The sequence below is a fragment of the Vidua chalybeata genome, chromosome Z (genome assembly GCF_026979565.1).
Source record: "Vidua chalybeata isolate OUT-0048 chromosome Z, bVidCha1 merged haplotype, whole genome shotgun sequence".
NCBI classification, from domain to species: Eukaryota; Metazoa; Chordata; class Aves; order Passeriformes; family Viduidae; genus Vidua; species Vidua chalybeata.
Genome location: NC_071570.1, coordinates 33778796 through 33795727, shown reverse-complemented (window position 1 = coordinate 33795727; position 16932 = coordinate 33778796). Strand labels below are relative to the sequence as shown.

The 16932-nt window shown below is 38.3% G+C and overlaps 1 protein-coding gene across 2 annotated transcripts in view; it reads left to right on the top strand.

Annotated features, from left to right (window-relative positions):
* SNX18 (sorting nexin 18) overlaps window positions 1-16932 on the top strand; it is a 96823-nt gene that overhangs the window by 10809 nt on the left and 69082 nt on the right. The window contains exon 2 of one of the 2 annotated variants that reach the window (XM_053969055.1): window positions 7861-8917. The exons of the other annotated variant lie outside the window; for it this stretch is intronic. Coding sequence (XP_053825030.1) covers window positions 7861-8114 — 254 coding nt within the window. The 3' untranslated portion in view covers window positions 8115-8917. Of the gene's footprint in view, window positions 1-7860; window positions 8918-16932 lie in introns of those variants that run through there. 2 annotated transcript variants of the gene reach the window in all.

Here is a 16932-nt window from a genome sequence, read left to right as displayed (position 1 = left end):
GTTAAAAGTCTAGAGCATCTTTCTAACATAAAGTGCTTGTTCCTAGCATCCTAATTAGGAAAAATTAGTTCTCAAAACCTGTGACAACTGAACTCTAATAGACCAACTCCAATTCTGGAAAAGCAGAGTTCTGTATTAGAAAGCTTGTTTGATGCCCCAGTTAGATGTAAACTAATGAGAAGTACTAATAATGACTAAAAGGTTTCATCTTGGTACTTCTGCAAATTCCAGTTGCCTAAATTTTCAAGTGTGGTTCTGAAAAACATGACTAATTTTCTGATGGGCAAATGTACTATGTTTCTGGTGACCAGCCTAGTTTATGTTTCACTCTCTTGGTCCCCCTAGTCTGCACTGCCAGCTGAAACCACACTGAAGAAAAACTCTTTTAAATGGTACGTGTGAGTGCCAAAAAGTATAGAGTGCCTTAGAACTAGGCAAACCCAGCATTAGTTAGCATTTGCCTCTCAGGCTGTGGTGCAAAATGTTATGTGTGTGATAACAGACAGCTGTACACATAGTTTAACTGGATTTTACAGTCAAATGATTCCTGATGGACCTCCTTTCAGACATCACTGTAGGTGCTTGTAAAGACAAAACTATTCCCAAACACAGATTAAGCATGTTTTAGTGTCTAAAATAAGGTCATGTGTTTGTTTAGAAGACTGCTAGTGTACAATGCGTCAAAAGATAACAGTTTTAAACATCTCTGCATTCAAAATTTGAATGGAAAAATATTCGTCTCATTTTACACACTTTTTCTATGTGGCTAGCTAGCATTATGTTTGGTTGGGGTTTTAAAAAATTTTGTTAATGGCGTTATGTGGGGTGGTAGATGCATTAAAGTGATAATTCTATGATGTTTCTTTCATTTACTTGACCATGTTGCTCTTGTTTTCTGTTATCAACTCCTCCAAAGGCAAGCTCTGGCATCTGCTCACATAGCAGTGTGGTTGTAGCATGGCCCAGCAAAACATTGTTACTGGAGGGGCTCATAGATTCCTCTGTGGTACTCTGAACTGAAATGCACATTGACAGTGTGGAGATTTAAATATTTTTTCAGTAGTGTGATCAGTTTACACTCTCTGAACATGCACAGGTATGACTATAATCCTTGTAGATTTGGATAAATAAATCAGCTCTGTATACTCTTCCTCTGCGTACACCAACTGACAGATGTATGCTCAATGGGTCTAATCAGATTATTTAAAATTTTAAAAAATATTAGTTAAACTACCAGTAACCCTTGTAGTTTTGAAAAATTGACTTTTTACACTGTTCATTCTGGCATTATTATTAATTTGGTTTATGTTAATTAAATCAGTTTGTAAGTTAAGACCATCAGATGAGGTTACAGCTAATTAATGTTCTGAAATATCTAGCAAAGACTGTTTTGTGCGTGAGCTCTTGAGTTGTGTAGATTAAAAAGTGACTTCATTTGGAACTGAAGAATGTATTTTTTAGTGTCAGCCTTCAATAAGCTTTGCAATGGGGTAACTGAAAGAACAAATAATTATGACTGATTTTAATAACTGTAGTCAGTGTTGATCTAGATGTCAGCAGAGTGCTGTAATTTAAAAACCTAAATTTACAGAATAGTACTATGTTATTCTGGGCTTTTTGTGAGCAATGGGCAACAAAACAACTAAAAACAAAGCTCACTTTAACTATTGTTAGGCTGCAGGTTCTAAAAGCATTATAGCCATTTTCATGCATCTACAAAAACCTCTGTAATATTACAATAATTGCAGTTTGATGTATTTGTATTTTATATTTCTGACATTTCACTATGGAAAAGGGAATGTTTTTGAAGTGGTTTCATGCCCTAAATGAGAAGAATGTCATCTTTTAAATGCCAAAACTGGCTTTTAAAACTATTCTGTTGGCACTTAGCAAAAGCAAGTGGCAGAATTTTGCCTTTGGTTTTGAAAATCACTTGCTTTTTTTTGATGTAAATCTGTAAAACTAGATTTTTAAAAAGCAACTTATTCCAATATTAATAACTGTAATTGTACTTTTTCCCTGTCACATTTCTTTTAGTTCTGTCTCTACTGAAAAAGTCTTCTGGTTTTAATTTCGGGCAAATTCCTATTATGCTGCTTTCCATTATAAATCTTGGCCGGAAAATGTAAAGAATTTGCAGAATCTCAGTGTAGGTTTCTTTTGTTAATCAGTGCTCAGAGCATTTTTAAGAAAATAATCTCAGTATAGCAAAATCTCTGTTCTGTTACAAACTATTTCACTTTCAATTGAGAAGGAGAAGTTTGGGGATTTTTTCAGAGTCGGATTTCACCCTATGTGTTATCTCATTGTAAAGTTTGAGCACAGCTGGAAATTAGGCAGCGTGCAATCGCTTGCTCAACCCTTTCCTCTCTCTTCCCCCACCCCAACCCCAGTGGAATGGGGAGGAGACTTGAAGTAAAATTTGTATGTTGAGATAAGACCACTTAATAATTGATACTAAAGTAAAATGCAATAATAATGGTAAATATTAATAATGATAATAAAAAGGAAACAAACAGGTGATGCACAATGCAACTGCTCACCACCCACTGACTGATGCCAGACCCCACTTCCGAACCCAGATCTCCCGTGCTTCTGGGTAACTCCTTCCAGTTTATATCCTGGGCATGGCTTCTGCGGTGTGGAATGTTCCTTTGGCCAGTTCCAATCATCTGCCCAACTGTGTCCAGTTTTCTTTTGTGCACCTCCTCACTGGCAGAACATGAGAGTAGGAGGGAGAAAAAGAAGTCCTTGACTTGGAATAAACATGCCATAGCAAAAACCCAAAAACCCCAGTGTGTTATCAACACCATTCTCATTCTGAATCTAAAACACAGCATGGTAACAGTACTGAGAAGAAATTAACTCTATCCTAGCTGAAAACAGGACAGTCGTGAAATGCTTCTGCAATTTCCCTTGTGCTGGAGTTATTGTGTAACCCAAGGCTGACCTAATCACATAGCTAAGACAATGATAAAGCTAAGGCATCATCTCTCTCCCCAGGCCACTTGCATTCTTTTATTAGATTAGTCATTTGAGACATATTGTAACAACATCTTTGCTGGATCGAGTAAGAGTAACCATGTAGACCAACTTGCTCTGGCAGCACTCAACTGGATTAGAAATAATGTTATTTCTATGCACATGAGCTTCCTAGGGTTTACTTTTTCAAATCTTTAAGCAAAGATCTCTGGTTAAATAATCTCATCATTAAATAAGGAAAAAGAAAATATTTCTAGTTACATTATCTGCTTCTACATCTTTTTATGAAAGCAGCATCATTAATATGTTTTTTTTTCCTTTTCCATTAGAGATGGTTTCTTAGATTTCTTGTAAGAAAAGTAAAGCAGAGGGAGTTGTTTGACAAATTCAAAGCTCTCTCTTCATTAAGGTACTTTGAAGGACACATCATTCATCCTATTAGAATATTTAATATGCTGGACAGATGAATGGTATGGAAATGTGTGTTGTTTTACCTTCTAGTAAGTAGTGCACTAAATGTTATTTTGTAGCTTGCTGGTAGTAGAAAGATGAAATATTTATTGCATAGATAATTTTATTTGCACAAGATTTCTGAGGTACATCTGCTGAGCGATTGTAAAAAAATGTGTTTGTTTTAGTATAATTTATCACTGAAGTGAAAGAGATACTTTTATGTCTGCAATGAGAAAGGCATTACAATCATCGGATATAAAAAAATTAACCTGCTGGCTCTTACAAGCTGGGTGAGTTTTCAAGTTGAATATTTTGAAGTGAGATACTGAAGACTTCAATATATTGGTGACTTAATGGATTCTTGAGACTGACAGTGAATTTCAGACCCCAGTGATTTCAGCTGGTGCTTACCACTGCTTCAGGTGCTGTATTCAGCAGTGTTGAACTGATGCTTCATGTTTCATCCGTATGCATTACTGTACACAGTTAAATTGTTGCTGCTATAGCAATGTACTGTTTGTGTTTTTTAAGAATGGAGCAAGCCCTGCCATGAAACAGATGTCATTGTAGTAAACACTGTGCAAATAGACAGCAAAAGAAGGGCTTCTGCCCTGAAGAATTCTTTGTGTGGATTAGTAGCTTTGGACACAGCTGATGTTTCACACTATCTGTTGCAAGCAGCACTTGAGAGCTGACATTTGGGTGTTTTGAGAAGAGATGGAAAGGGAAAGATGGTACATCCTTAGCAAGTATCACTGCTCTTTGGCTTCTGATTGCATGTGCTGGTAGGTACATGGCAAGCCTGCCTTCCTAGAGAGACTAAGGAGTTGAGTGAAAAGCAGCCTGGATTGCAGTCTGCAAGAGAGGAACCCCAGAACCTCTGCCTTCTGGCCACACTGCAGGCTGCAGCTTGTACTTTGAGACACATATACATCAGCATGGATTCAAAGGAGTACACGTGTACTTCCTGTGTGGAGGGAGATTGAGTGTATGGATCCAAACCTATCCTTATTTGACACTTCACACAATCTCAAAACATTTGTTACTGGAATAAAAATGCAGATGATGTGAAAATATATTGTTTGACCCAAATCAGGACTTTTTTTTTTCCTGAATGTATATAACTCTTCCTCATAACTCCTCAGCACCCATTTAAGTTGCTATTAGTATGCTGTTTTATGGCTTGAAATGACTTATTTCTATTGAGAACTCTGCATTGTCCCTGTTTTCTTGGCTTCTAGCACAATACACTAGCACAAATTTTGCTAGCATGAGTGTCCCTTGTTGAATGTGTTTATATCATGTTGTGTTGTCTAATTTCATATTTCAAAACAAGAACTGAAATCTGAGTCTCTTTTAAACCCTTAGCTGCAGTGAGCACAGGAGTCTACTGTGAGGATTTGGGCAATGACAAACAGTGTTCCTATAAGCTTTTCCCCACCTTTAAGAACAGAAATAGATGTGGCACAGTTTTTTGCATCATTTTTAATCCAGGCCCTCTTCTCTTGTTGAAAGCTAGTCCTGATCACTGGGAAATGACTCCTGAGAGAAGATCTTTAAATGCATGAGCAAGATTGAACAGAATTTGTACATCTGGATCTAAAAAAAAGCCCAAGAAATTATTTTTATGTATTCTATTCCTCTGGGAACAGTGCACTGCTATATATTTATCCCAGGCATGTCCTTTGAAGGAGTATTCCTTGAACTAGTATTCTTTGGGAGGTAGCTCCTTCTGTTTCTTTTTCCTAAAATATGTTTTAGCCTTTTCTTGGACTGCTGTGATTCAGCCTTCTTTTCTTTTAAATACATCTTCCTTTTTTTTTTTTATTGTCCAAACCAATACTAGGTATTTACATAATTAAAATCAGAAACCAGGAGAAATTTCTGCAGGTGTACTTCTAGACTGATGGGCTTTGCTCACACCAGCATCCCATCCAAGGGTGGCAGCAGTAGCTGTGAAGTTCCAGATTAGGCGCTGAGTGTGATGGATCAATTAGTGAGGGTGGAGCTGGGGAGTTCATGGTGTACAGCCTGGGGTGCAGCAGGTCCAGAGTTGTGAGCTGGAGTCATTAAAGGTTGCCATCACCTATTGAGGCATCTCTCTTACCTCTGATGGTAACAAGACCGTTGTCTTCACGAGGGATATACGCAAGGGGCTGCTCTCCAGTTCCCAATTTTCTGTCTTCTCCTGTTCACTGTAGGATGAATCATTGAACCTTCCATATCAATAAAACTCTGTTCCAGCTTGGGGTTTTGCTCACATAGATTGAAGTACAAGAAGTGTAGATTATGGAAAGGTGTTTGGAAGAAATTTGGGAGTTTTTTGTTACTTAAGCTGCTTTCAAAACCCATGAAAACTAATAACATGAATTTGGTAAACTAAGTCTTGCAAATTGCAGTAGATGCTGAACAGCTTAAAAATGACATTTTGGTACAAATAATTAATTTCTTCTTAGAGTAAAGCACATGGGTTTGGGGGATTTTTCTCTGTGTTTAGGGAGAATTCTTTGCTTGTCCTAAAATAAGATAAAATTATCCCTCTATGGAGTTATTTTAAGATTAATTTTATTACTAATAATTAAAAGCTTCATTTAAAGGCATTTCAAAAAAAAAAACAAAACAAACAAGCAATAAAAAAGTATAGCTTTGTATTTAGGAATATATATGAGCTTTGTCATCTATTGCTCACATCTGGTTATAGTCTATCCAGGTTTTAAAGGAAAGTCCAGTACAGGACCAGTATGATCCATATGCATTAATAGAGTAGTGTTAATGATTGTACTGTACTTTTCCTACTGGATTCCTTCACTAATTATAAATCTTTGGGTTTTTTTGGTTTTGTTTTTTTCTAATAGCAAAAAATTGCATAATATATCTAATCTGGAGGGCAGTCTTGTTTGGTAATGTGTGTTTTTTATTGATGTAAAATAATCTGAAGATTATACATGCTCCAGAGCTTACTTATTCTTTCAGCTGCTGATGTGAATTTCAGTATTTCTTTTCCAGTTTGGTCATTTTAGAAATAAACAGTCTAAAGCTGTTTCCCACATCACAACTGAAGAGTTGTCATGTTTATTTAACCAGCTACATCTGGCTTCCAGTAAGTCCCAAATTTCAGTTTTTCACAGCTGTGCATAAATTCCTGTCGTGCCCACAGAGTGCAGAAAAATTTTTGCTAAGCCTAAATTTGTTGAAAGAAGTGTTCTTTTTGTAAGAGAAGGGATTAAGTGTTTTTCAGATCATACCCTACCTTACTCCTTAGAGTAAGATTCCTTACTCCTTAGAGGGCAACATACAGATCTTCTGGCGCAGTGTCACTGCCAGCACTACTGCATGTGGAAAAGTTTTTTCAGTGATGTTTTTGGAGCCAGGCTGGAGATGATGAGGTTAATCAGCAGAAGCAGCCAGTGCTAGGCTCTTAGCCATCCCGCTGTCATGCCATGGGAGCCAGGAAGGTGTGGAATGCTGCCTCTGCCTCGCAGCCCCCAGAGAAAGACACTGCCCTTGGCCTTCAGGCAGCACACTGTAGTCACATGTAAGAAGTGTAATCTGAAGGGAGAGTTACGACATTACAAATATTTAAAGGAAAATCTAGTGAGATGATAAAAGTTGTGCTAGTCTGATTTGGTTTAGTTGTATTAATAAAATAAGTAAAGCAAAGAAGTTGCTCTGTGGGAAATTGAGTTCAATATGAATGTCTTAAGATGGCTCTAATTTGGGTAGGTCTGTTTTGGATGATACTTTGCTTTTGTATGATGTGTGTTCCTTAATTCGCTATTTTAGGAGAGGGAGGATTTTCAGTTCTGTTCTACTACATTTTACAACACTCTGTAAGGTCTGCTTGGGCATCTGTGACTTTGAGATAAACTTTTAGATTCTTTGGTAATCAATAATTCGGTTTGGAATATCTCTGGTGTAACAGTAAAAAATGTATTGACAAGATTTTCTGTTTTAAGATACACTTTTGACATTTCACAAGGATTGGGAGAAGAGATATTTCACATAGTCCAGTTCTTAAAAAGGTTATTTTTCTGGTATTTATGTAGGCTTAAATTGATCTGACTAGTTTTCTCGTGCTTTTACTTACTCTTCTACTGGTATAATGATAACATATTTATTCTCTGAAGGACACCATCTGATTTTTAAGGTTGTAAAATAGGATGTTTTAGTAACTTTAGCATGCTTAAGCCTTAAAAATTGTTGAGTTTATTTTTTACACAGGATCCACTGGTCCGTGATTTTTCTTACTTTAAAAAGCTTTTGTTTTATTGTCTTTCATTCAGACATTTGTATATACACACCTATAAATACACTGAGAATAAGTCTTATACAAATCCTTGTTGTTATTAAATCACTTGTTAAAGTTCAGTAGTCAAGTCTACATAGTCCTTACAGTTCAACTGTTTCATTTTGTTCTTTACACAGGAGCCCTTACCAAAGTAAAGGAGAGTAAGCGGCACGTGGAAGAGGGGAAGATGGAGCTCCAAAAAGCTGAGGGCATTCAAGAACGTTGTAACATTATTTCCTTTGCAACCCTCGCAGAAATTAATCATTTCCACAAAATTCGTGTGAGGGACTTTAAATCACAGATGCAGCATTTCTTGCAACAGCAAATAGTCTTTTTTCAAAAAGTGACACAAAAGCTAGAAGAAGCTCTTCACAAGTATGACAGTGTTTAGTCTCCTGATTTGTGGACTTTGCTCAGCACAAATGTGACCCAGGCAGCAGAGCAAATGCTGCTGAAGAGCTGTTGCCAGTGGTAGATGGCGGTACAAGGATGGGTTTGTGTTCACCTGGAAGCCAGGTTTAATCTTTGATTATGTAGAAAGGAAACAGTTATAGGGCTGTGTAGTAGAAACAGTACCACGCGTTGTAACTAAGTTATACTGTGTATGCCTACACCATTGTAACTTTTCTGAAATAATAAGTATACTATTTGCCTTATTGCTTTTTGAAATACGGTATTTAGTGCATACTTCATAGACCTCAATACCTTTTGGGTATTTAAGGAAGTTGGCTAGATAAATGCCTGCTTCAGATGCCTTTTTACTTTCCTAGATTTGGATTTCCTAAATTCAAACAATTCTCTGTTTACAGACTCCTACTAGAGCAGCTATGTGATTCTGTGCCTTTAGACTCTATTTTTCCTTTTCTAGTAAGTCACATTTTTATGATTAAATGAATGAAGGGTTGGTGCCTATGATGGGAACTGATGATGAAACCTCACATTGACTGGAAAAAAATCAGCTGCCATCCCATTTGCATAACAAGTACTTTCTTATGACAAATGTTGGCTCAAAAGGGAAAAGTTAAATTTATTCACACTTTCCCTGGAAATCAAGACTACTTGTTAAATGTACTAGGATGTTAAGCACATGTACAAAAATACACCATTTAATTCCCTTTCTGAAATAAATAATACAGTGAGGGGTGGGTTTTGTGGTTTTTTGGGTTTTTTTTTTGTTTTGTTTTGTTTTGTTGGGGTTTTTTGGGGGGTTTTTTGGGGGGTTTTTTTTTGTTTTTTGGGTTTTTTTTTGTGGGTTGTGGGGTGGGGTTTTTTTTTGTTTTTTTGGTGTGTTTTGTTTGTTGGTTTATTTTTGTATACAGCATTACTATAAGTGGAAATTTGAAGAGCTAGCATAATAAAAGTTGCATATATCAAGGGGATATTAATGCAAGCTATGTGGCTGCAACATTTTTTTAAGTTTCAAATTGTTTGCTCTTTGTTCAGTTGCTGATTCAATTTAACTTCAGACTTGCATCTGCACTGCCAGTTGTCTGAGTATAACTCCACTGTGATTCATTAGTTTACTAAGTTAAAAGTTTTTGGGGATTATCAGTAAATGAATGATCTGAAGGCTTGGCTGAACTGACTTGGAAAACAGGTGGCATTTTTATGTTTGTAACACTTAAGAATTAACAATTGTCTTAATTTTTGTATAAATATTTTTGACAAGCAGGGTGCATTTATAGATATGTAAACACTATGTTTATGGCTTATTTCCCTTGAATTAGTCTGTATTTCTTACCTATTGATTTCCTTCTCATAGGTCAGTATAAAAGAGGGTTTTTGTTTATCCTATCTTTTTTCTTCTGAACCAAAATAACAAAACTTTGAGAGGAAGCAAAATGTTTATTTTTTTGTTTAATTGAATTAATCAAAAATAACTTAAACAAATGAAAGCCTGGAAAAGGAAGTTGAGCAATGGTTACAGTTAAGTACAAATCATTCCTCACCTATGCAGCAGAAATGTGCAGTTCTTTCACACAATTATGTGAGTTTTTTTGGTTTAACCCCACACCTCAATTTCAGAGGAATAACATGTAAGAATGTAGTTTTGGTTCTAAGATTCATCTCCAAATGTTTGGAGATGGCTGTTTTGCACAAGCTGTGTTTGGTGGTGCATCTAGTACACACATAAAGCAGTAAAATACAGAATAATGAAGAGGGGAAAGCAAGTATTTGTAAAAGAAAGGACAATCAGTGAGGAAAGACTCAATTTCCAGCCTGTTGAAACAGTTCTGCAAACAAGATTGACCATAAAATAAGGACCACAGTCACAGGGTTGATTCGCTTTTTACCTTCCTCATGGTGTCTCATTCTACATTCAAAACTCACCACTTCCCCTAACAGCTCTTCCCAGCAGTACTCCTGCTTTCCCATATGTCATTTAATTATGTGACAGAGTGATGAGCCAGATTTGAGCCGAGTTCCATGGCTAATGTTTGCTTAAGCCAGATACTGTTTTAGTAAATGTCTTTACAGTAATTAGATGAGACTATAATCAAGCTGATTCTACATGGAGGTATTAAGACCTGTTCAGAAATTGATCTTGGTTCAGTAGAAGTGTTTTAGGAGGTTAGTATTAATGACATGTTCATGTCCAGGGGGAAATTAAGCTGTGATATGTATTCATACAACCTTATCAGACAGGTACAGTTTTCCTAATAAACTGTCATGGCCTTCACCTTACTTTCTCATTTGTGAATTTATTTGGGCACAGGAAAAGTGGGTGTAATAATTGGTTAAATTTGACGTACCAGAAAATCATGTCTAGAATCCTGCTTTAAATTGTTGCAGAGTACAGTAAGGTTCAAGTCTACATCTATATTAGCATTTTCTTCTTTTCCTCAATCATTATAGAGTTGATGTTGAACTGGCTGATGAGTGGAGCACAAGGAGTTACAGTAAAGGGTGTTGCATCAAGCTGGTGATTTGTCACCAGTGGGATTCCACAGAGCTCAATCTCACACCCTATGCTCTTCACTGTCTTCATAAATCACTTGGACACAGAACTCAAAGGGTTACTATGTTTGATGATGAGGCTAAGTTGGGAGTGACTCTTGACTCCCTTAAAGGCAGAGAAGCCCCACAGAGAGATGGGCAAATCAGAGGGATAGGCAATCACCAACCATATGAACTTCAACAAGGGCTGGTGCCAGATTCTGCACCTGCGATGGGGCAGCCCTGGATGTACAGACAGAGTGGGGAATGAGAGGCTGGACAGCAGTGCCATGGAAGGGGCCCTGGGGTTCTGGTCCATGGCAAGCTGAACATGAGCCAGCAGTGCCCTGGCAGCCAGGAGGGCCAAGGGTGTCCTGTGGGCATCAGGGACAGCATCACAGCCAGGCAAGGGAGGGGATTGTCCTGCTCTGCTCTTCACTGGGGCAGCCTCACCTCAAGTGCTGGGGGCACTTTTGGGTGCCACAATAGAAGACATTAAACTACTAGAGAAGATCCAGAGGAGGGCCATGAGGATGTTGAAGGTTCTGGAGGGGAATCCTGATGAGGAACAACTGAGGTCACTTGGTCTGTTCAGCCAGGAGGAGACTGAGGGGAGACTTTGCTGTGCTCTTCAACATCCTCATGAGGGGAAGAGGAGGGGCAGGCACTGGTCTCATCTCTGTGGTGACCAGTGACAGGACTCAAGGAAATGGCCTGAAGTTGTGTCAGGTGATGTTTGGGTTGGATATCAGGAAAGAGTTCTTCACCCAGAGAGTGTTTGGGCACTGGAACAGGCTCCTGAAGGAAGTGGTCCAAGCACCAAGTCTGACAGAGTTCAAGAAGTGTTTGGACAATGCTCCAGCATATTGACTTGGGGAATCCTGTCTGGAGTCAGTTTCCTCAGGGTCAGGAATCATTGGTCTTAATGATCCCGATGAGTGTCTTCCAGCTCAGCATATTCTATGAGTTTGTGATGTAGGGTGCCTGAACTCCATTAATGCTTGCTGCACTATATAAGAACTAGAGTATTAATTGTATTTGGACCAAGTATTTGACCACTTATGTCTGACTGACTTCTGAGTGGTGTGGTCTGGGATCCAAGTGTACTCTCCAGTAATGTGAATGTATATTGTGTGGGACTATGGAAGCACCAAAGGAAATCTAACTATTTAAATAAATAAATGTGAAAGAAAGCAAATTTGCTCTGTATCATAAACACTTTTGTTTCATCTGATACATGTAATTTGTTTTCAATGCATCACAGTTTTTGTGTTGATAAGTAGTAAGAATCTAATATGCTTGTTGGGGTTTGATATCTGCAAGGAGATCCAGTGAGGTACTGATTTTTGTTAAAGTGCTGAGTCCTATGAACACTGGAATGAGCCCATCAGGGTAATATATCTATGTAAAATCACCAGCAAGTGGAGTGTGAATAATATTTCTGTTCAAATGGTAGGGTTAATAGTTAGAAATTAGCAGCATACTAAAAATATTAGATGTTTGATTCCTAGCCCTTCTGTGATATTTGCAGAAGAGAGTTACCCCTATGATTTGTGCATGTTCTCTACAATTTTGTTGCAAATAAAATTGGCTTGGTTTTAGAAAACTTCAATCAGCTGCCTGCACTAAAAATACCTACATTACTTGGTGAGGCACAGGTATCTTTTTTGTGAATTCCAAGATCTGGTTGGCAGTACCTGATTATTTTGCCAGACCTTTACAATTCCAGCTAGCATCTTCCAGGCTGCTTGTCTGCTGCAACCGAATTCTTCTGGGAAGCTTAAGTGAGAATTGCTCAGCTATTTCTCAAAAGGAGTTCATAAAAAAAAATCTAAAGGGTGTTTTCTTTTTAAATTCTGTAAACAATTTGGCTGTAAATATTTCGTTCTTTCATACTTTGGAGAAAGGACTTGATATTTGGCACACACATTATCTTTTACAACTTAGGTGTGCTTTCTGCAGACCCTGTGAAAATTTGTCCATCTATTTCTAAGTTATACTAAAGTTTCTCTGGGCCCTGCTGTACTCAGTTTTGACAGATATATTTTCTGTAACTCCCCTTTGCTCCAGGCAATCTTGATTCTAACCTTAGACAGCAGCAACTAAGTGAGGCTTTGACTGTAATTCTTTTTCCCCTCCATTCAGAGGGGGCTGAACCTCTCAGACCACAGGCTGAGCAAAGCTGTCAGTAGATGCTGTCAGCTTTTTAGGCCTGGCTATAGGAGAAGAGGAGCAGCCTGGAACACAAGTTTGATTGTTGTGCCTGGCAGTTACAAGAAGGTGGATGTCAGAGATAGCTGAAGAGGAACAGGAAGATAAGAAAATTGTGAGGAGAGAAAGCCCTGTGACTACAAAAGCCTGTTCCTCCACTGCCTAATTAATACCTTGGGCTTCCAAAGCATCCAAGGCCTTTTGCTGTTTCTAAATAGCCATCATGAGCAGCCAGAAAATGGGAACTTTAGTTCTGCTCATGGTGAGGGCAGCAATGTTTGCTTTCCATCATTAGAAGTTACTTTCTTTGCATAATGGTCTCATAGGCAGTTGAAAACTGTTGAAGAACTATAGGTTTCAGGGCTGAATGAGACGCCATAATTCAGGCCCAGTCAGGCAGCACAGTGGGTGTTGCTGTGGCCTCATGTGTTCTGGCATATGGTCTTTTTTCTTGGGAAGAGAAGATCAGTTTAGGAAATTGTGCACATAAAAACTCCTGTATTGAGGAATACTAAGATTAATCATTCAGTTTAAAAAAAAGAAAAATTAAAAAATATTTCAGAATTAAAGTTGCCTGTGGTAACTATTATATCAAGACACCTCATGAGACATGATCAAAGAACTTTTTGCACTGTTTCCCTGCCTGATGAAGTGCACATAATATAAAGCATTGTCCTAATCAGCTTAAGGTCTTTCAGAGAAGTTGTTGTCTAGCTAATCCTTACTGCTTTTGCAGCATCAGTTGTACTCTGTGCAGTTAGAAAGACTGGCAGAGTGAAGATCAGATACGGGTACAGAATGGTGTTCAGAGAACTCGACTCCCTGTCTCTACCCAGGCTCTATGCAATATAAGCCATGTGAGATAAATCATTGATATGCTCTCCATTTTGTGTAGGCTTGAGTTTAAACCCAGGAGTTACACTGGGAATTCACAATTTTCACTGAAGGTTATGCACATTCTGCTTTGGATAAAGGAAATACTTCAAATGCAAAGTTGTCTGGAAAAAAATAGTCAGGTATTCATTTCTTTAGGTAGACCAGCACAAGTTGGAGAACATTTGTAATCCATTAGCACCAAAAGAGGAATAGTAAACCCAGATCATATTGTTGGAATGTTGCAAATGTAAGTATAAACTCCTTGAAATTAGTTTTCAGACATTGATTTATTTTTTAAAAAAATCCCTCCTGATAAAATCAATATATAGCCTTCAAAATGAAGTGTATTATTTAGGAAATAAGGGATGGAGCCACATGCTGAGTAGCAAGCATTCTCACTCAGGTACTGTTCATTCCATGAATGGAATGATAAAGGCCTTTTGAGATGAATCATAGAGTGATCATGTCACTGGAACACATTTTGAATGTATATTCACAGGAAAGCAGAATTAGCCACATGGGCTAACTTACTTCTGGCATTTCCTAAGGCTTGAGATGCTGCTTTGTAATTCAGTATTTTCTCAATGTAACACAGTGCAGTATAGTATGTGTTGCACATAGAAAAGTAAATTGTGTAATATATGTAAGTAATGTAATTTCCATATCCTTCAGACTCATGCAGTTGGCAGCAAAGCTCAGGCATGCCCTGAGTTAATTTAAATACAAACTAGAAATAGATACAGTACAACTCTTAATTTTTTAAAGTTAAAAAGTATCTCCTGTACTGACTGACTGATGGACTTGCTACTTAATTTGGTCTCACTTTGAAAGCAATGAGATTTTTTTTTTTGCTTTACTCCACTGGGAAGAGTATCAGGCTCAGTGAATTGAAATTACATCCTCCATCAACTCAGAAGTGTTCAGCCCAGAGTATTCCCCTCCTGTGCTCATTTACAACTGAATCTAACATACAGAATTTTGAAGTTGCCTGTCAAAAAGCTCTACCCTGCAATTTTAATCAAAACCATCCTGTTTTGGGGAATATGACATTATTATTTGAAATGAAGAATGGTACTGCTTTTGGTTTTAAAAGAATTTCCAAGGAGCACAAAAACTTTCTGTGAGAAGATAGAATCAGGAATTTTGAATTTCATCTTTTTCTCTTGGTGTTTTAACTGGCATTAACAACTATTTTTTATGGAGAAAATAATGCGGCATGAGAGGAACATGACATAAATACACAAAAAATTTAGAGCTAGGTGAGGCAGTACAAAGTTTTATTTGTGATGAGTTAAGATGATGGTATTTCTGTTGGTACACTCCATGCTATTTTTTAAGGTCTTCTCTATGGAAAAAAACCTAGAGTGAGTTCTTTAATTAAAAGAAATAATGTTGTAAGAGTATCCTCTCTTCTATTTCTAGTCACTAGCCCTTAGGTAAGAGTTCAGGAGGCATTTGGTTCCTTCACTGTCCTTGAGGGGCACTTAGCTATCTCCCTGTCCCTCAGGAGGCTGCCATACCCATCACCTCCACCCCAGTGCTTCCTTCCTAAGGTGACTGGGAAAGAGTTACAAACAGCAGTTCAGTTTCACAGGCAATTTCTGGTTGCAAACACATGAACAATGTTGCTAAATAGCACTTGCAAAATTATAATTGTCAGAGTCCCCCAGTGCCATCCTGGCAGGATGCTGCCACATTCAGTATTTTTCATTTTGCCTTGCATAGAGAAATGTTGCAGGCAAGATGACTACCCCAATTTTTATATCAAAGGAATTTAGGATCATGCTGCTGATTTGATTGCTGTGTCAAATCTGTGCCAGTGCTTATCTATCAAGGGTAGATTTCATTTAATATAATTGTAAGAAATATAGAAAGCATTTTTCAGAACTTTAGTAAGCATTGGGAAAATCTTGTTTGTTTGCATCATTTTTCAGGATCTGTGAAGCAAGCTTGTCAGAGGTAAGGTCACTGCTGTCAGAGTGTGGTACCAGGTTTGCATTGTGCCCATGGGTAGCTGCTGTGTAGAAACAGTCTGTCCAAAAACTTAATGCAAACCCGACTGAATGTGCTAATGAAGAATTGCGAGTTGGTAAGAAAAGCATGCCATCTCGAGCTCAATTGCCTTCTCTGGCAGAATGTTTAATTTCAAACATGTAGTGTATTCAGTTTCTTTTCTTTTCCTTGCCACTGTCTCTGTGGGAGTCACTTGTGACTGCATAGGCAGTTGCTCTTCAGATAGGTCGGACTGTTCCATAGCATCTGTTCAGAAGCTGTAGCTGAAAGGCAGCTGCATCTCTGTTTTAGGGTAAATAGTGTGACAAGGTGCCTTTAAGCTCTTGCTTAAAGTGAGTGACATGAAAGTCAGATGTAAAAATGAAGTTGTGATGATACACGTTACACCCTGCATAAGGATGTGGCCAATGCATCATCCTGCACTGGTGAGCAGCTCAGTGATGAGCATCCTGGTGAGCAGATCAGTGATGAGCTTCTCCTATACTGCTGGTGTATTCCCCCAGGTGGTTGTCAGCAACAACACTTCAGCCTTTCAGTGTCTCAAATAGGTAAGTTTCTGGGCTCTGCTGTCCATACCCCCACAGCACATGCAGTGACAAGGAAGCGTGTCTCAGTTCAAGAACCGGTTGCTCACACTTTGAACTGCAGTCAAGGAGTGTATTTGGCTGAAGAAGTTGAGCAATATGAATCCCTGTGCCTGGGAGTGAGGAGGAAAGAATTTTAACTCTCACAGTAGTACCTTGCAACATTGTTCAGTGTATCAGTGTGGTAAGGAAAGCCTGTCTGGAACTTGTTAGGGCAGGACGATGAGAAGGAACGGGGAAGTAATTGCCTCTTTCCTCACAGCCCAAGTGCAGACTGTGGAGCTGTTTGTTGACAACCAAAGAATTAAGTTGAAAGATGCTTTCCCTTTGGATCATTCTGAATCGTGAATGCCCAATGGGTGAAGTATCCTGCAGAAGACAGTTGTGGCTATTTTCTCTTTAGAATCATTATTGCTTGGTCTAAAATACAGGAGCAGCCCTGCCAGGAGGAACTTCTGGCAGTAAATGCTCAAATGGCTTCAAGGTCATCTTACAACCTCCCTTGAATTCTTCTGCACTTGGAGACAGCAAGGAAAGGACAAGCGTTAGCTCACAGTTATCAATGATGCTTGTTCCTGAGACATATGT